Source organism: Varanus komodoensis, unplaced genomic scaffold, assembly GCF_004798865.1.
Source record: "Varanus komodoensis strain SLA01 unplaced genomic scaffold, ASM479886v1 scaffold4, whole genome shotgun sequence".
Lineage (NCBI taxonomy): Eukaryota > Metazoa > Chordata > Lepidosauria > Squamata > Varanidae > Varanus > Varanus komodoensis.
The window spans coordinates 657,776-678,650 of record NW_025335941.1 but is presented as its reverse complement, the minus strand read 5'-3'; the positions used below and the strand labels follow the sequence as shown (position 1 = coordinate 678,650).

General features: G+C 37.1%; 1 protein-coding gene across 7 annotated transcripts in view; it reads left to right on the top strand.

Annotated features, from left to right (window-relative positions):
* The window catches only part of SH3KBP1 (SH3 domain containing kinase binding protein 1), a 158,806-nt gene extending 138,764 nt beyond the window's left edge, over positions 1-20,042 (top strand). For all 7 annotated transcript variants that reach the window (XM_044441660.1, XM_044441659.1, XM_044441657.1 and 4 more), the window contains 8 exons: positions 2,106-2,186; positions 3,125-3,287; positions 5,260-5,345; positions 12,738-12,847; positions 13,708-13,833; positions 15,762-16,027; positions 17,260-17,323; positions 18,908-20,042. In XM_044441660.1, coding sequence (XP_044297595.1) covers positions 2,106-2,186; positions 3,125-3,287; positions 5,260-5,345; positions 12,738-12,847; positions 13,708-13,833; positions 15,762-16,027; positions 17,260-17,323; positions 18,908-18,949 — 938 coding nt within the window. In that variant the 3' untranslated portion in view covers positions 18,950-20,042. The remainder of the gene's footprint in view (positions 1-2,105; positions 2,187-3,124; positions 3,288-5,259; positions 5,346-12,737; positions 12,848-13,707; positions 13,834-15,761; positions 16,028-17,259; positions 17,324-18,907) is intronic.
* Positions 20,043-20,875: the final 833 nt, after the last annotated feature.

Below are 20,875 nucleotides of genomic sequence, written 5' to 3'. Positions count from 1 at the left end.
AGCTATTGAATATTGTTCAGAAGCTGCATCTCATGCAAAATGCATCAGCCAAACTCATAGCAGATACCATACAACTGAACATACAGCACTAGCTCTGGCTCATGTGCATAGGCTACCTATATGCTTCTGAGCAGGGTGCGGGTTTTAACCAATAAAGCCTAATATGGGTTAGTACCACAATATTTGATGGAATGCTTCTCCCAGTTACAATCTATCTAAACAGTACAATCACAATCTGTGGCCTGTCTTCAGTTGCAACCTTTAAGGGAGGTTTGTTTGGTGGCAACAGGGAGAAGGGACTTCTCAGTGGTGGCTCTCCAGTTATGGAACATGCTTCCCACTGAGGCCTATGTAGTGCCAACTTTAATATTTTTTCAGTGCCAGGTTAAGCCTGTCTTCTACCACAGTGCTTTTAATTTGTTTACTATTATACTGTGGCTTTGTTAGTTGTTTAAACAAGTCTTACAATTTAATTTGTATACGCATTTGTAGTATTTGTTTTGCAGTATTTGTAGTATTAGTATTTTTTCATTTTGTTTTAAATTTGGTTTAAAATTTTTATAATGGTATGGTATGGTATTTTTATAATGTTTCTATTGGTGTATATCTATATTGTATTTTATGTGTTGTTTTAAACTGCCTAGATAGCATCAGCTATTTGGCCGCATAGAAATAAAATTAAAATAACTAGATAAATAAAGTACAAGAGCTTTAATTTTATGTCTGAATAATTTTCAGACAATCTCTCCCAATCCTTTTGTAGCACTAATATGCCTTTGCCATCTAGTGGTTGTAAAAGATAGGTGCTAATGATGGTTATCTGCCATATTTATATTGATATTAAAGCTACTGATGTTGGAAAAATATTGGCTGGTTCTGTTATGAGACTTGATTAGTATCATCTGTTTCCAGAAATGGCAGACTACTTTATCATGAAGGTGGCTGACTGCAGTTTTATAGAACCACCCCCTCCAAAAAAATAAAACCCTAAGGAAGCACATGCTGTATTTTATTTTGTCCCACTTGTCTATGCAAATAGGAATTACCTCAAAGAACACACCTGATAGGAAATTAGAAACCACAATTGCAGCTTCATGGATAATACCTCCTATTCTGTCCATTGGTACTCAGTCATTTCTACAAGCAGTTCTCAATTCCATTTCTTGATATATTTAAATGTGCTTCTTGATGAGAATCAGAGAATAACCCTTTCATTTACATAATTCTCTGGTTTTTTATATCTCTGCTTCTCTTTCACTATCATCTTTAGCTATGTTTCTCTCAGAGAAAAAAAGACAAACAGAAAGAACAGAAAGCCTTTTAGATTTTTAAGAGTTTTTGTTTTTCCGCAAACTTCTCTGTGTGTTCCCCTGTGCAGGCTGCCAACTTACTTTTGTTGACAGGTAGCCCTGTTTTGACCTTAAAGTTCATGGCATTTGGAAATACGATCACCATTAGCAGGAGTTACATCCACTTAGCAAAATGAGAGTCCTGTAGCTTCTTAAAGATTAAAACGCCTGTTGTGAAATTAGCTTTACATGCTGGAGCCTGCTTGCTTAGAGGCACATTGTATCCAATAAAGCAGTCACTAGACAAATACAATAGAGTAAATATATATTAAGATGGTCCAGAGTCTACATGTAACCGTGTTTATGTCCATCTTGGTTGACCGCATCCTTTACAAACTCAACTAAAATGGTCCTGACTGAAAACTATATATTTATTTATTTATTTATTTATTTATTTTATAAAATTTGTATGCCGTCTAATTACCAGCGTCTCTGGACAGCTAACAGCATAAATTAATTGATGACCCACTCTGGCTGCAAATACAATATTAAAATTCAATATTAAAACATACTAAAATATTGATTAAATAAAAAGGTCTTAACCTGGCACCGAAAAACATATGATGGTGCCAGACGGACCTCTCTGTGTTGCACTATTGCATACAAATAAGGTGTTTGTATGCAATAGTGCAAACAGATACTTTGAAACAAATGATGTGCAACTTTGTATGAGCCCTATTCTATAAGTGAGTGAAATAAATTTATTTTTGATTCAATTATTTCCCTTCTAAACAATTATCTTGCCATTTTTGGCAGCTACGACAGACAGAAAGCATGAAATCAAAAAAGTACCTCCTGAGAGACCAGAATGTCTTCCTCATCGAACTGATGAGAAAGGTAAAAAGTGTACTTCTGAGTGAAAGGGGTGTATTTGGATCTACACGGTCATCTAACCTGTTAGCAGAGAGAGAAATCAAGTTACTTTTTATCAATTTGTGCCTGTGTTTGTTGTTTGTATTCAACCTGAGAAAAAGAAAGAAAATCTCCCATAGGTTCTAGACTCTTTTTTTCTCTTTTTGAACAGGTATAAGGAAAATCCATGTTTTGCTAAGAGTTATGATTCACTGAGAAGGCTGAGCTCTCCCCTGTTTGCCTTGGATTAGCACATGAATGATCCAAGCTTCTCTCCTCCAAATAGGGAAGAACTCAGATCATATTTCCAAGTAATTTGGATACTCAGGAAAAATTACCACTGCCAGACGTAGCTGAGAATGCCACATACCCAAACACTTGCACTTTCCAAGTGGTGGTAGAAGCAGCAAGGGTCCAATGAGAGAACAATTCATGGGGCTCATTCCTCAGTGACGAACTGTAAGAGGATCAGAAGAGGAGGTTCAAGTCATCCACCCCAATGATTTTTGGGGTGTTTTTAAATATGATATGAATGCAAAGTATTTATAATGGTAGCTAAGGATTCACAGAAGCATTTAGATCTAGGATGACTTTCTGACCTTCATAAGATTGTTTTCCAGTAATCTCACTGATTTTGAAGAGCCTATTCTGAACTTTTGATGAACGTCAGCTAGCTTTAGATTTGCAGTAATACAGAACTCTGCAATTTTTTTAAAAAAAATACTAAGTTATGAATCTGTACAAAACATAATTTGGTTAGGTTTGAGAAATTGTGTGTGTGCGTGCGTGCGTGCACGCCACCTTACAGCAAATAAAATGTATGCATTTGTTGTTGTTGTTGCCACAATAAAGATGGTGCTTCTGTGTGTGAGATAGTTCTGCTTAAAAATATCTTTATTCTTTTGGGGAAAATTGATTTGAAGAAAGACCAGAGAGAGAGCAAAAACTGTTAGATTTGCAGAAACCTTCTGTTCCTGCTATACCACCGAAGAAACCACGACCTCCCAAAACAAACTCTTTAAACAGACCTGGTACGTTGCCTCCAAGAAGACCAGAAAGACCAATTGTGCCTATGATCCATACAAGGTATTTGATTAATTAGTTCTTTAAAATAAACTGATATAATAAGTGATGTTTAAGTTATATGATTCTTAAAATCTTGTGCTACAATCCTGTGCATAGATAGATATTGTTAAGCACTAATCGCCCAGTATATCTGTTCAGGAGAAGATTGGTTTTTTTCATGGGTTCTTACTTCCAGGTAAATCTGTGTGGAGAACAGTTCTGAATTAAATCAAAATCCTGTGACTTTTGAAGCAATCCTGTGGTCACTAGACATTGTCCAAGGAGTTATGACTTACTGCTGTAATATGTGCTGCCACATGCTGGCAGCCATTTTGAATATTCAGTGCTGGGCTGTAGCTTGTCATTTCAGCTACAGAAACTGTGGGTTAAATAACCCTCATATAACTCCTGGTCTGTTGTTGAGTTATGTGAGGGTCTTTTAAACAACTATCATTGGTTCAAACAGCATAACCCACCACATCCGGGTAATGAATATGCCCATCCCACTCAGAATGTGCCATCATTCACCACAGCCCACCTTGGCTTAAAAAAATTATGATAAGCTAATTTGGTTGTGAAAACCAGGATGTCAGGAATTGGTTGTGGTTATTGGACAATGATAATAGAAGAAAACTGTTTGCCCTTGTAGGTTCTATGGAGTGTGGCTGTAATCTGACCTCCAGGCTGAATTTATACCTAAGCTGATGGGTATGAAAGATTTGTGTGCACAAGGCTTGACATTTGTCATCCTTCTTGAAAGGCACAGTTACTAAATAGGAGAGGCGAAGAAGACTCGGAAGGTGGTTTTGAATGAAAAAGTTGTGGGGAAGAAGACCCCTCGCCCCATAAATTCTCACATTTCCCATAGTAAGGGTATAGTCCAGAGGCCCTCCCGAGTTTCCCAGGAGGTTATGCCCCCTTCCCCTAGCCTCACCCATGACCCCCATGCCCCTATGGCCTGGTTGTTTCTCGGCTTTTGTGCAGTTTTTCCCATTTTAAAAGGTTGAAACGCCTGTTCCAAGGCATAGTTACTGGCAGTAACAGCTTAAACTGGTACTGGTATCTGGGAGGTTTGGCACTACCCTTTCCCTCAAGATATACCCACCTTTTCCCCGAGCTTCTCTGGAAAGGAATGTCCCTATTTCCCCAGAGAAAATGCACAATGTCTAATTCAGGAATCATGTCTGTATTACCAACTGAAGTAGGAATGCAAAAATTCTATACCATACATGTGTTAACTAGATAGAGACTGACTCAGCTTTAGAGAAGGATGACACTTTTCTAAACATTCCCAGAATTTAAAAACAGAATTAAATGCAGAGCAAATATTCTAGCTATTTTTTCCCCAAAGAGGTTGGTGGTATCTGGGAGTAGACAGCCTCTAGCAAGAAAATAGCAGCATATGCTATAATCAACATTTATTCTCTTTCCTTTTCAAAAAGAAAACACCACATTTACTGTTCATCCACCATACAAATGCACCTGAAATAGCCCTCAGAAAATCCTTAGTAATTAGAGCCTTGGGAAGGGAACCAATCACGTTGTAAATGCTGTGGCCAGCAGCAGAATTGGGGAGAGCTTAACCCCATTATCACAGTTTGACACTTTGCACATTTTTTTCTAGTAAATGGTCCTGCAGTACATGTTGCCTTTCATATCACTAAGATTCAAGGACAGGAATTATTCTTATAAATCAGTGATCAAAAGGCATCCTATTTATTTTCTTCTTCTCAAGATAAGGCTAACATTTGAGAAATCATTTAGGACACCAGTGTGTCTAAAATAGGCCCTTTTGACAGGTGTTAAAGAGAAATAAGATAAGGTTAATCCAAGCAGCACGTCGGTATACAAGAGATGGCTTTCTCTGCCAGCTTGCTGAGACCAGAGAGCTGCACACGAGGAATGCTTCTTTTTTACCAGTTTATAAGATGCAGGCTAAAAATTGACTTTAACAGGCAATTCCAGTAGATGTCTCTTTTGTTTCTGATTACAGAAGTGATATCCCAAAAGTAGAACTAGTAGGCTGTACATTGTCGAGCACCTTAGAAAAGGACTCTACGGAAAGAAGCAATGACATTGGTAAGATGAAGTGCTTTTTATACTTGATCTACCTCCAAAATGTGCATTAACCTTGCAATATTGATAAAATCATGCAGTGCTTTTACATCGGTAATTTGTAGATTCATTTAGTAATTTTTAATATTCCTATAAAGTACAGGCAATTGGGTACAGAACATTTGAAATGCTTTATTATCTTCCCGTGATTCCTAATCATTTTGCAGTTTAGGTTGTGTAAGATTGTTTGCTGCTGTTTCAAAAGGAGCTATAGAGGTGTGTGGTAGTTACAAAATTGTTTAGACTTTCTAAATGAATTGACATTTAAATACGTAAGGCACCTTGAGAAATGAATGCATTTTCAGGATTCCCTTTGTCACAGATTTGCAGGTCATAAGAGGTGGGTTGGTAGGGTAGTGGACTTTCACAAGAAAGTGAGGTGTGCTGACTGTATTCATATCTCTGTAAGCAAACCCAGTGTCATTTTCAGATGGAAATATTTCAATGTCATCTGCTTCAGTCACTCAGTTCAGTAACAACTGTGGTGCAGAAGCAGACATGTTTTTGTAGGAGGCAGAGTCTTTGATCCTAAATTGTAAGCATTACTACATTTCATTGGTAGCATGCACTGTTGTTTTTATGTTGTGGTTACTTCATAGAGCACATGTTGCTAAAATGTACTGCAGAGATTAATCTTCCTTTTCTCCAGACCTAGAAATTTTGCATTTATTTGCAACGGTTATAACTTTTTAAACCACATTTTTAACAATTAGGCTGCAGTCTGAAGTATACTCACTAGGAAGTAAGTCAGATTAATGTCAATAGGACTCAATTTCAAGTAAACACATTTGCAATCAGGCTGCCAATGTATTAAAAAATAAGATTGCTCTCAATATTTAATCTGTTTCTTGTGCGTTTTCCTGCTAGAGTCTTTGGTTGTGAGGTGATTCTTCCTAAATGGTGTTTTTCCAGGGAAACTTTTCACTAGGAATATAATGATAAGTGAATTACAAATAAATTGCATGCTTCTTAAATGGACACATTTAATATATTCAGTTGTTGTATAGTGAGTGCCTAGAAGCTTTTATAAATAATAATATATAATATTTTCTGCTTTGGGTAGCAATAAGTGCCCTTAGGATGCAAAATGTTTTCCAATTTTGTGAGCCTTTTATTATTTCCAGGATTTCTTATATAACCATATGTTCATATTCAGCAACTTTTAAAAAAAGCATTCATGAATATATTCTAATGTTAGCAAGGGGTAAAAGGCCAACATTTTCTAATCATTAAAATAACATTAATGAATAAGCTGTTAAAATTTGAATGGGGTCCTAGTTTAATTGAGTTTAAAAGTCAATTACAAACCTCAGAAAAAATGAGAAGAACATGACTCACATGATTTATTTCTGCTGGAGTGAACTAATTGAATCAAAGTTGCAAAATGTTTTAGGAATAAATAGGAATAAACAATAAGGTCGCAACATGTTTTAGGAATAAATAAGGGTCAGAGCATGGCAATTGAAGACTTCTAATCACTGGAATTAAAAAGAGCATATTAACACTGCATTATACATAGCATGGTGCATAGTCTGTTTGTATTTTTGTAAGAGTTTTGATGGCTGTTAAAGTAATTAAGAAAGCCAATATTAAGATACAAACTTAAGTGAAAACCAAAAGCTCTTTGCTTGCTGTACTATAAAATGAGAGGTGTGAAGATGCTTAATATATTTATCAAAAGGAGTTAGGAAAGGGATAGTGGATTATTCAAGTATTTCTTAGTGGTACTAGACTGTTGTGAATGAAAAAGGTAGAGATAAAGGAGTACTTTGATTTATATATGCCAATGGATTGACAGCAGATAGAATTAAAGTGAAATGATATGAGAAATGTTCTTACAACTCTCATTTACATGGTGATAACCCCAAGAAGGATACCCTTTAGTGCAATCCTTAAAACAAAAATTGAACATTTTTTGGTTCAGAAATACTAGCTGTTGGCAAGTCTGTTGGGCAAATTAAAACAAAAATCACATCACATCGTAGTATTGGAAGGAGGGGTGGGAATAGTATCCTATCCATAATTTTGCAGCCTGCTTGGAAAGGCAACTGTTGTGTTTGCTATCAAGTCAAATGCAACTAAATTGTGATTATTTATATGTGACATGGATCCTCTGAGGATGCATTTGCTTTGTTGTAATTGTCTTGGCACACAGACTTCAGCATTTATACCTAACAGAATAGAATTATTTCATCAGTGGCCATTTTTATTTTATATGTATTTTTAATTTGAAAATTAATAGATAAAAGTATATATCCAGCTTTGTCTATAGCCCACAATCTCTCCTGCTTAATAAGGAAGATAACTGTTAAGTCGTATTGTTAAGTGTTTCTATAGAATTCTATTCCCTTTACTCCTCACACTTTTTTTTCTTTTCTCTTCTTTTTCTACATTTTCAGTGGTGCCTTTCTTTTCCTTTCCACTCACATTTCTTCAAGCTTTCCCCATTTACATCCCTTTACCATGGGTAATTCTTCTTCACTTGATGATGGTAAGGCTGTTTCCACCTTCTGTCTGTCCTGTCATTATCCTCTCTTAGAATGAATAGCATGTAGTGCACCATTCTCTTTGCCCCTTTTGTCGTTGCATAAACAGTTTTGTTCAATAATTGTTAACATAAAGCTTCTGCAAATGTTGAATTTTATGTATACCCATTCTATATGGCCATTGTTGAAAACTCTCATGGCATTTGTTTCCTTCCTAATGTTTTAACCTACATGTTTGGAATTTTGTTATATGTTAAATCAAAAGCTTTATGGAGATAGCACAAGTCCATCTTTACTATAAAATAAAATGCATGCACATTGGACCAGCACGATGTATTTCCCAGGACTTCTTATCTTTGATAAGGGAACCGCTCCATGCACATTCTGGGGTTACATGTTTTTGAAGGGGTCTCTTGGTAATAAAAAAGAGAAAGGAACCATCTGCTCATTAGCCTTATGGGTTATTTCCAATGTGTGGATATTATTTAAAAATAGTTGATTTTTTTCACACATCTCCAGGAATAATATAAACCCATACTATAATTTTAATTGGATTTTCGAAGACTTTGTGTGTTGAACCAATGTTTAAGGTAATTCATCAAATATATGGCCCAATCTCTGACGAATGTGCAAGAATTCTTTATAGATTAAAGAAATGCCAAAACATAGGAAGCTGCTACTAAGTTCAAGGTGTCCAGAGAGAACTTGTTTTGTAGAGGGGATAGGTGAATGTGATGTTGTTAGGTAAAAAATACCCTGAAGTTCTTTCCTGAGAGGACTCAAGCCAATAGAGGCATCTCTGTAGTCAAAGCTTTATTCAGATACAACAGCTGAGGGGTGGCTTCCTCTGGCTCATATTGCAACGAGCTTCCACACCCTCTCTTTGTGTTACTAGACTATTATACTGTGCTGAGTTTCCACCTGTGCATCCGCCCAGACTGTGGCGAGGCTCTTCCTTATATGTGTACCTTCCTCATAGGTAGGCTCAGCCTACCTAGTCATTTTACGTGTTGTGTTCCATACCGCTTCTGCTCACTTTTCTGTGATAATTGCTAGGCTGCATTTTATCTAACCATGTGAACAGACAATGTGCATTATGCTTAAAATAAGGAAATAAAAGGAAACAGAGATCACTCTAAGCACGATGGTACTATTTTCCTGCTTTCATGTGAACTATTATGGAAATTCTTAATATGTATTTGTTAATAGGTCAATAATGCTGCAAATGGGCACTTATTTCTGAAACAGATGGCCTATCATACAAGAATACAAATTGAATTCACAAGACTTAAAACATACATTCTATCATTGATTCTTGTTTTTCCAAACTAATAAAATGGTTGAATATGCATTCCCATTTTCTGTGAATATAAAGTTTGTCTGGGCACATCATACTGCTTTCTATGGCTGGTTCCTTACTATTAAATATTTTCAGAGATTCTCTGAGTCTGAAAATGTTAACTTAATGAAGAATCTACTTCAAACAGATACCACATTTGTTGTTGTCATCTGTTGTTAATATCAAGACTTCTAAGGAAGGACATTACCTTCATGGAAGGCAACTTATCAGAGCAACTTAAGATTCTGAAAAACATGAGAGATAACAATGATTTTGATGACTTTTCCTATGTGCCCTCCTGCCCCTTGAGATCTGAGGTGGAGGTCCTGCTCTGGGAGCCCTCCTTAAAGGAGATTAGGAGGGTGACTACCTGGAGGAGGGCCTTCTCTGCAGTGGCACCCTGACTATGGAATGCACTCCCAGAGAGGTTCGCCTGGCGCCAACGTTATATACTTTTCAGCATCAGGCAACCCCCTTTTTATATTCCTGTCATTTTAAAGTTTGATTGATTTTAACTGGGGTTTTATTATCTCAAACTGTCAGATGCTGTGGTGCTTTGTTCTATTCCATTCATTTTTATAGTAAGGCATCCTGAGACGCTAGTAGTGGATGGCTTAAAAAAACTTTTAATGAATGATTTTTAGGACTGACTTGACTGAATGAATGATTTTGAGGACATGTGGTATTTGTTTATTTGGCACATTAGAAGAGACGGTACAACAATGATACCAGTAGCAGGTCCTTTCTTTCTCTAGATCAATTTTTTAAGAAAAACAATACTGAACAATGCTCAATAATAACAACTATCCAAAACCCAATACATAAACTTCACTTTTTTGGAACAAAACACATGGAATATTTACAGGGGAACTGAGAGATTGGAGTTTATGTTACATATTTCATATACTTGTACCTCCGTAATACAAAAATAAAGATTGAAAGGAATTCTAAGGAGGGGAAGTGAGTGCTCTGACATGTTGTTTGATTTGTTTTGCCACCTGATAAATTAGAAACAGCTGGTGAGTTCTGTTAGTATGGTAGTGCTTACCACAAAGGACACCTTCACCCATTTGAACAACTGGGATTCTTGTTGTTCGTGTTTGAAATGTTTTGCAACTATAGTTATGAATAGCTGAATTTGTTATTACTAGCAGTAGTACTGCTTTTTCTAAATAAGTTTACAGTCTTACGTCTTAATTCAGTATTTCCTGAAATACTTTTTTCTTTTTAAGGAGGGGAGACTGTTTTTTTAAAAACCAAACATATATGCATATTCGTATTTTAAGAAAAATATTGAAATTTAAAAGCCTTCAGAGGATTAAAAATAATGTAATACACTACTAATTAATGCCTATTGATAACTGCAAGTTATTTAACTTTCTTTACTTCTTACACCGGACTACAGTTTCGTGTAAGATGTAAGGAACGTTTTCTGGGCAGGATGAGGCTAAAACACCCCACCCCCCAAGTTCCTGATAAAATTTGCTACTTCCTAGCAATGGCAGGCAAGTAATTGGTTCCTTGCTGCCCAGCAGACTCCTGATTAGCAAGGCAATGGAGGAAAGTGGTGGGATTATACTGAGAGCAGCCAGTCAAAGCGTCCACACCACTGATGAAAATTTCAGGGCAGAATGTTTCACTGTCTTACACTAGTACTGGAATCCTTTGTCACTATCAAACCTGGTTTGGTTTTGATATTTGATTATTTGAAAGGTGAAGCATGCAGGGAGAATCTTTTGATCTGCTAAGTTTGAAAGACAGTATAAAACCATGCTGAGGAAATGTAAACTTAGAGATGTAACCTTCAGATGTTCTTCTTCGTGGTCTCTGTGCATCACACAGAGGGGCTCTGCACCTGTGTAGAGCCTGCTGTCAGGAAGACTCTACAGCTAAGCGTTAGTTTGGGCGGCAGCCCTTTCCCTCTCTCAGCATTTAAGGACATGAACCCTGTAATACTCTCAAGTACGGCATGCATGTCCTTAGTTGTGTCCCTGCTGATGTGATTTGATTGCTCTGGTCCAAAACAGATTATGTAGTGCCTGAAAGAAGTATTAATAGGAATGATTAATAAAGATAAGCTAGTATAGGGATAAACTATAAGACTTAATAAGCATCCCATCGCTGAGTATTTTGGAGCTTGCCAGGATCAGTTAGCTATTCAGTTAAAGTCCCTTGGTAGATAGGCTGAGAATTAAAAAGTGAGAAGTACCTGTGTTTTCAGAAGTGGACATCCACTCATGCACAGGTTGTTTTCTGTCCCCTTCATACCTGCACTACCCCCTGTGCCCTTCCCCAAAGCCTCTCCTTTTTGGAGACTTGGGAGAGGGTGCAGGGAACCGGTTATTTCTGCTATGTGATACATCCCAGGCCTTTCTCACCCATCAGGAGAGGCTATGCAAAGGGTTGCAGTGAGAAGGAGACAGAAGGAAAGCCCATTGTGTAAGTGGACCTCCACTCATACAGCTGCGGACCCAATCCAATGTAGCAAATTGTTGCTTTTCCCTTTCTGTATATTAGCATGATATTAAGGCTGAAAAGAAGCACATCAGAATCAAGCTGGTGTGACATTGTTGTGCCATGAGGTGAGTCACCTTACCTGATCTTGCTCCACTCTGCTCAACTGGTAATGATGGTGCTAAAAGAAAACCCTGTATTATTTTTTTTTCCTATAAAAGTTTAGCTTTTTTGTTGTGCTTCAGATAATAAATTCAGGCTTTTGGACATCACAAATCTAATAGGAGGCTGCCCCTCAATACATCATTATTTCACCTTATCTTTGCATGGATCAACTTGGAACATCATGCTCTGCAGTCCCAAATGTTACATGGCACTCCATAAAGCCAATCTGCATCATGATTGACCCAAAGAAAGGATTAGAAGCAAAAAGGGTGCATTTGCTTAAGAAGTGAAGGAAATAAATTATGTAAATAAGTCTCACTTGAGACATTTTGAATGTCAGTGTGTTGTCTTGGGTTTGTTTGACTATAAAATTAAATAATGTCATTTGATTTTTTTTTCAAATTACAGCAAAAAATCTGTCTGAGCTCCTACCACTTACGAAAAAGTTTCTAGATTAATCATTGATCTTAGTTCAGTGCTGGTTGAAAAATCTATCTGTGCTTGATTATATACATTACTTTTTAAATTCAGGTTGGAAACAGAGCAAACATGAATAGAATTCCTGTACTTTTAATATGAATGAATGGATTTGATGATTTAATAATTCTCACAATATTTAAATAAAATGTTATACTTTTATTGGTTTTAAATTATTTTTGTACTGTTATTTTAAAACATATAGTGCTCTTAGGGTTTTTTAAATTAAAAAGGCAAGCTAGAATTTTTTTAATAAAAGAATGTTTTATGCATAAAAATACCCTTAATATTGAAATACCTCAATGTAATAATTTAATAAGATATAGAAAACAGTTTTGAAATAATATATTTGCATGCCTTCTTGAATAACTTAATATTTAAAATAGTGTTTGCTTTCTCTTCTTCTCCCACACTACCCTTTTTTCTGTTTTCAAGACCTGGAGGGGTTTGATTCCGTAGTACCAGTCGCTGAGAAGCTCAGCCACCCAACAACTACCAGACCAAAAGCTACAGGCAGAAGACCTCCTTCACAGTCATTCACATCTGTAAGTGTCCTCTGTATATTTTCTTTATTGCATTTAACAATCTCTCTGTGCGTGTCTTATGTCTCACTGCGAACAGTCATATGAACAAAACTAGCAGCTATTTTCCTTTTGCTATATGTTATTTGGCTCTAATAGTTGGAAAAAGCAACAAAGGCAATATTGTGCTGGCAAATTAACTGAAGAGACACAAAAGTGAAAATTGTAGGGGATTATTGTTTTTATTGTTACTTATTTATTTTACTTCTTGCTGCTCAATAGCCAAAACTCTCTGGTGGTTCACAGCAAATAAATCAAAACTTGCAAGAAATCAAAGAAGGGTATTCACAAAAGCAAGAAACGTTCTTTACAAATATGCAAGAATTAAGCAGTGCCCTACTTGATCTGAACATCACTTGCCCCTTCTTTCCACTGCTTCTCAGTGGTAGTAAACAGGGATGAAGGTAAAATAAATGAAAGCAAAAATGCCTATACATTTTCACTCAAAGCTCTTAGTGCTTAGAAGCTAAGCCTTGGTTAGATACGTCAGCCTCTGGCAATGGGAACAACTGCACAATTGTGGAAGAGGATGCTTGGCCTTTTTGGGATGTCAGGAAGGCCAGAATTGACCCCTGAGTGTTTGATTTAAACCTGTCCTCCCACTGCAGTCCCACTTTTCCATGCACATGTATGTTTTAGGTAGCACAATGAACTGTAAATGTCTGTGCTTTGTGGTTCAGCAACACTGGTTTGAATATTCATCCCAACCCTAGTAAAAGGAATATTTCGGTTGTGGTCCATAAGAAGCTATTTATATAAACATCTAGTTCTATAAGTGGTTTACTGAATTAGTGGCATTTTAATATATTCTTGTATTTCCACAGTCTTCACTTTCAAGTCCAGACTTTTTTGATTCACCAAGTCCTGAAGATGAAAAGGAAGAACACATTTCCCTTCCACAAAAAGTAGCTGAGCCATTAAAGAAAGCAAAGACTGTTACAATATCGCTAGTAAGTTATTTAGGCTATTTGTAGTAATTCTGATGGCTGATACCCATGATCTCTAATATAATATTGCCAGTGCCACTCTGGTTGGACACAACTATGTAGATCATACAATGTGCAATAAAGAATCTTGTTCCTATAGTCTTTCCATCTCAACGTTGGGACACATGATCACTTGATTCTGCAAAGTTCCCAAAGAAAATGAAAGGGAAAATGAAAATGACCTGTACGTTGATCTGAATGACCTGAATTTTCTGAGTAATGTACAGAATCCTAAATCCATATTCCATTATATATAGGTTATTGCTAGAAAGCCAGTGACAGGCTCAAAGAATATTATGTCTACATAAGGATATGATGTCTAAGATATCATATTATGACGAAGTTTCTCAAACTTAGTTTATTGTCCTCTGTGCCTTTGCTATGAAAAGTCAACCCTATATATCAAACAGAATTCTGTCTTCTGAAATGCCTGGAAACATAATTCTTTTTCTTGTGAAGACATCCATTCTTGCTTGTTGCAGTCTTTTACATTGCATTCTTATACCTGTCCATGCCTAAGTAAATTCTGTCAGATTCAGTGGGACTAACTTGCAGATAAAATGTTTAGAAATTAATCTTTTGGGGGAAGATGGGCACATCTGAGATTTTGTGAGCACTGTTACAAAATGCCTGGTATAGGGAGGAAAATCTGCCCATTCACAAAATCACTGCCATAGCAGGCATGACCTACCACAAAGCCCCATTTAACTGAAGACCAACTGGTGCATCTGAACAATAAGTCACTTCCCAAGAATCCAGCTACAAGATGGAGGTGGCTACTGATTTCCAAAATACAAAATCCCTTATTTGAAGCGCAGTTTTCTTCTCTCGCATACTACCCATTTCACAAAAAACAAGCTGAATTATGTAAATCCCCTTTCAAGTAAATTTATTCTAACGCATTCCCTAAATTATTAGGAGAATCACCTCCAAATTACACACAGGATCCACATACCACACATACTCAAAACACAGAAGGGCCACATAACCCTCACTATATGTCACCGCACTCTCTTTTCATGCTGCCCCAATTCCATACTCTACCTTGGCATCATCCCTAAACACACACTCTGACTTTGTTTCTTACACATATGCAGTACATTCAGCAAACGCACAACTTCCCCTTATTGACCTACCTTTTCACACAGACTTTTCCCAGTCTGCCTATTTATATTTATGCTCCACCTGTTTTTCCTTCAAGGAAGTCAAGGCAGCATCGTCCTACTCTTAATCTGTTTTGAGGAAGTCTAAGAAAGTGCACTGAGAGTGCACGACTGGGACTCAGGTGATCTGGATTCTAGTCCCCACTCAGCCATGGGTGGCTTTAGGCCAGTCACAGACTCTTAGCCCAACCTACCTCTCAGGGTTGTTGTTGAGGATACCATTCAGAGGAAAATTATGTAAGCAATCTTGAATTCCTTGGAAGGGGAAAAGGGATGTATATAATAACTAAATAACCATGTATTTATGTTATTAGAGCTTCACTGTTGATTAGGTGTGCCTGATAATTCAACAAACTGACAGGTATTATTGTTTAATTTAGATTTATTTCATATTGCGGCAGGCATGCAGGTTTGGGTGAATCTTTTGATTATTTTTTCCCCACTGACCCAGGTTGAAGCAACATTTTTTGAAATCTGCCATGGGTTGCCCGTTCAGCAGACAACCATGGCAGACTCATATCAGTTTGATTTTAAGATCATTTTGGAAGGATGCATTTGAGTATCTGCATAAAATTGTGCTGTTTATTACATGTCCCACTATATGAAACATCTGGATGGAATGCTTTGTTTTAGTGTCTGAGCAGAGCAAAAAACACAGCTAACAAATTGAAGTTGTAATTGTTGGTATCCTAATACTTCTGTGTCATTTTTCTGCCATTATTTTCATAGGTATCTGATAACAAAGCTTCATTACCTGCCAAACCAGGGGTTTTAACAAGTGGAAGTAATATTCCATCTTCATTATCATCCTCATCTGCTCTTCATCCGGTTCCAGCAGGAACAACAGGTCACAGGTCAAATTCCCCTTCTTTGTTCAGTACTGAAGGAAAGCCAAAGACTGATCACTCCAGCCAAGGTGAAGCAACTTTGGAAGAGCTTAGAACACAAGTTAAGGAGCTACGAACTATCATTGAAACAATGAAAGACCAGCAGAAGTGAGTGTTGCTAAGCTTTCCAGTGCTGTTGGTGTAGGCAGTCATGGTGGGTCAGTAGCAGTGCTGTCCTTCCCACCTGCGTCAAGCTCTGTTCATTGTCCTTCCTGTAAATTTGATTTTTCTCCCTTAGAGCAGCATACAAGTGCAAGATAATCTTCAAGCATTCAGGAAAGTTAGTAGAATGCACTAAATTGCCTGGATGCCATAAATGAGCATAGTCCATCCCATAGGTCCTGAATGGATCAATCAAGGAAGGAGATGTGCAGTAAGGAGACCATCTTGAGCCAGTCTCTATCCTGGATTTATTTTTAAATCTTTGCTGCATGCATGCAGAAAAATGCTAATGAGAGAAGAAACAAATGGGCGAGACCTGTTTTCTGACAGCTGAGAGAACATATTGGAGCATTTGAGCATTTTATGTAAAACATCATAAATAATAATCAGAAGGTATATAAGAAATTTAAAATAAATAAATAAGTGCAGTGGCATGGAAATGGAAGGAGATGAGAGCCAAGCCTCTGTTCCATCTGTAGTTAGCAGCCACAACAGCAGGCCAAGCACAATCAGACTGACTTTCTATGTGTGTGTGTCTTTTGTTTAATTTGTGTTTGTGAAATGTGTGACATGTAGTAGCCACCCCAAATGTTTGAACCCCTCAGAGAGCTTTGGCTATGGGTGGTATGGAAATAATAATACTGCAAAAATGGTGGCATAAGTTTAAGACAACATAAAATGACCTTGGAGGAGAGTAGTAAATTGGTATTCCTAGTTTTTCAATGTGCATATATGCAGTTACAGTGTGTGCATGCGTATGTCTGAAAGAGGGGGCAGGGAGAGAAAGACTTAAATCTGGATTGTGTCATTGTGGGAAGAATATTTAGCTCTTTTGTCCATGTTCTTTTTCCCATCTCACAGAGGTAAACAAGAAACAGACAAGGCTCATATAGTACCTGCATTTTGTCTCTGTCCCATCCCTAATTGGGTAAATAGCTGATCTCAGGCACAGGGGAGAACGTGTGACCCTCCCCTCCTGTGCCACTGATTGGAATTGGAGACCTTCATTGCTGCCCTTATTCTTTTTTTTTTTTAATTGCCTGTTATCTAGCTATCTAGCTGTTGCTTAAGATGTTTGATTATGATGTTACCAAATCTCTACTAGAACCTTTTCAGTATTATTAACTAACAGTGTATTGACTTGATAATACCATTATTTCTATTTTATTATTTTCTAGGAAAGAGATTAAACAATTGCTGTCTGAATTAGATGAAGAAAAAAAGATCAGGCTACGATTACAGGTATTGTTCTTTGCTACAGCAAAATGGTGCTAATTCCCATACAAACACACAGAATAATCCCTTCCATACCTCCTGTTTGCTGAGCAGCAGAGCCCAGAGCTATCTGATTTTTATGTATGTATTTAATTATTGCCAGCACCAATTATTCCCAATCCATTGTAATGAAGGCAATATACAACTATAAATCATATTTTATTATTGTGAACCAATATGAGAATCATTATAGTTGAAAGACAAAACATAAATACAGTGAAATAGCTAAATAAACACACAAAACCACTCTTAGTTTTGTGACCACACACCACAGAGAATATTTGCTAATAACAAGAGTTCCATTATGGTCACACACACACTCAAAGTAGAGGCATAAATGAAGGAAGAATTGGAGAATAGTGGTATCTCCAGTTATGTTGAGCGTTACTTTGTTCATGGCTTACAGTTTCCATCTAGTACATGTTTTAGTGGTTTTAGTCCCTATGGAAAAAACTCCAACAGACTGGCCAAACGACACACAACTTTCAAATAGTATCTCCTCAGTGATGGCACTGATTGTAAAACTGACATTCTGTGGCTGTCTGTAGAGTGTATATTCTGGTCTACTGATGTTGCTGATCCTGTAGCATCCCTTGCAACCTTTATCTCTAATTCAGGAGTGGGCAGCTTCAGAAGGGCCAGGGACCAGTTTTCACACACACACAGTCCCCAGTCCACGAACATCACCACTGACTGGCCAGACTGAAGCTGAATTGTTTTAAGGGCAAATAATGCTTCAGAAAGACCCAGAAGAACATGGTTAGCTATTAAAATAAGATGTGTGCTCACTTTAAAAGTGATATTTGTCATTTTGTCAACATTTGGTGGCAGCTGTTCAAAAGGTGATGGGAACTGTAAGAGATCCTAGGGGCAGCATATGTCCCAGTGATACCTATCTCTGCTTGAATTAGTGCAATTCTGGGTGCATGCATCCTTTGTGATTTTTTTTCCCACTGGGGGAGTTTTTAAATACATGCTTCTAATGGTTAAATTTAAAAAATACATGTCCCAAGTTGAAAAGGACAAAGGACTGTATTGTTTGATCAGACAAAGGTGCTTCAAAGAGTCATTTTGGCTAATTGGATAGGATATGCATCTAATAAATAAATAAATAAATGATGTGCTTCTGGAAAGTTACACGTGGATAACAAGGTGACAGCCTTCCTGTATTCTTTACCCCTAGCTTCTCACAATGAGGTACACTGTCTTTGAACATGGAGAACATGTAGTAGTAAACTCATAGTACATAATGCATAATTCATTGACAGACTATTAATTTTGTTTTCTCCTAAATTCAAGAATATCTGGAGGTTCACACTGACCTGACCTCTACAAAGCATTCTAATGGAGATAGCATCATATTAATATAATGGCAATATGGTACCTGCTCCTTTAATTTTGGTCCCTTTCTTAATCATTCTGAAGATGAAAGTACAGCATATTGCCACAGCTTCTGCTGCTTCAACTGGCTGGTAATAAAAATTGATAAAATAATTTATTGCACAGAAATTGTTTAATGTGGATTTTATTTTTTTATTTATTTTTTTGTAGATGGAGGTTAATGATATAAAGAAAGCTCTTCAATCAAAGTGAATTCTGGATAGATGGAATGTTGTGTTATTCATCATCGTGACAGAGACTTTTATGCCCCAGACAAAATAACTTTGTGCCAAATGATTAAAGATCTGCCCACATCCTTTGTTTGAACAACTAGCACAAGAGTTTTAATAGCACAACACAAATCCCAGTGAAAAGTTGCTCTGTTATGGCACTGGTGTGACTGAAATTGTTCTTACTGTGCTAAAGTCTTCTCTCCTTCAAGTTCACAGGCAAAATGAAAACTCAGGCAGTTTAGTTCATAGTGGTACTATTTTAATGATATTTTCCATAAGTAAAATGTACTTCAGGTTTATCAGTTTACAGGTTTTATGATTTTGACTTTTTAAATTGTCTTTTGTCACACAGATTCTTAAAATGTTTGTATTGCATATAGCCAGAAATGAATGTTGATATTTGGGTGCGGGGCCGTTTGTTTATCTCTCTTTCTATCTCCTTTTGCTTCACATAGAGCTTAATTTGTGTTATTTTAAATACTATTACATATGCAATCTTATGTCCAAAAATGATCTACAAGATGAATTTTAAGTTTGTGTACAAATAGTGAGTTTAAAGGAAAATGAAGAAATCTGGTCTTTGCAATGATTTGTGCCTTCTTTTGCCAAACACTGATTGGAGCTGATTGTAGGCCAGATCTTAGAAATGTAGCTATCACAGTGAGGCCTGTCAATCCACTAGGGGTCACTCTTTCTGCATATTATTAGCTACTTGTTCATATGAATCCTCTTTTCCCCTTTAAATAGAATAATGACCACAGCAGGTTAAGGCAGCTCTATTTCACGAGCTGTAGCTTTTTTATTATTATTCTTGTTGTTCAACTGAGATTTCACTTCTGCTTGATTTCATTCAAACTTTTAAATACCTGCTGCTTTCTTTTCCAGTTTTGCTCATCTTGGGTGAACAGAATATGCATAATCTAAAAGTAAACATGAATAAAATATAAATCAATGAGAGGGTTGTACTATTTTGTGCACAGAATATTGTGCATGCTTAGCCTGGTGTTTAATATGAATTGCCACATTGTATTGTGATCTAATGTGGGAAAATGAATGATTTTTGTATAATGGCATCCTAGCAGCTGAGCTTTCCTTCCTAGGAGTGAGTAAAAATATTTCCTAACCTATTTATAGGTAGAGAAAATTTCAGATCTGGAAGGCAATGGACCCTGTGTGTGTGCATCTGTGTGCGCACATGCGCATGCAGTCTCTGAAAATAGTTCATAACAAAGAGTGTCATTGTTTTTCCTATTTCAGATGAGATAGTTGGCCTTCAGGCATTCTTGAAATGGGTTAAGTGTGGGAGGATGCACTATTCAACCCGACCCAACTTGACGGATCAACGGATACTGCTCTCCTACTATCTGTGAATGTCTGGGGAATGTGTGTATATGGAACCCCTGGCTCCAGATGTCTGCACAGGAGGCAGAGATACCTGTGAGGGAACATCTCAAGTGTGCCGCTGGGGGCAGGTTAGGCACCCCTGCTCCACTCTTTGCTTAAGCCCTTTCAGGAATGCCTGAATAGGGCTTACATGAAGAGTGCATGTCTTCTCAGAAGCTCTGCTAAGTTCAATGGAAAATACCCCCAAGTAAATGTGCAGAGGATTGCTGCCCAAGGAGAATGAGCCTATCAAACACAGTGGAACTTATGTCAAATTAAATACGCATATGATTGCACTATATAACCCCTTGAATAACTTAAGTATCCATGCTGCTGAAATATCCACCATTGGCTGCATAGTGGTGTTTTGGCACTGCTCTTCTTTCAGAGCTTTGAGGTTTACATTAAATGTCACACAGTGAATCTTTCTCCTATCATTTTATTTTGACCATTTTATTTTCTCACAGACCTAAGTGTGACCATTTTATTTTCTCACAGACCTAAGAATCCACCGTTGCTAACT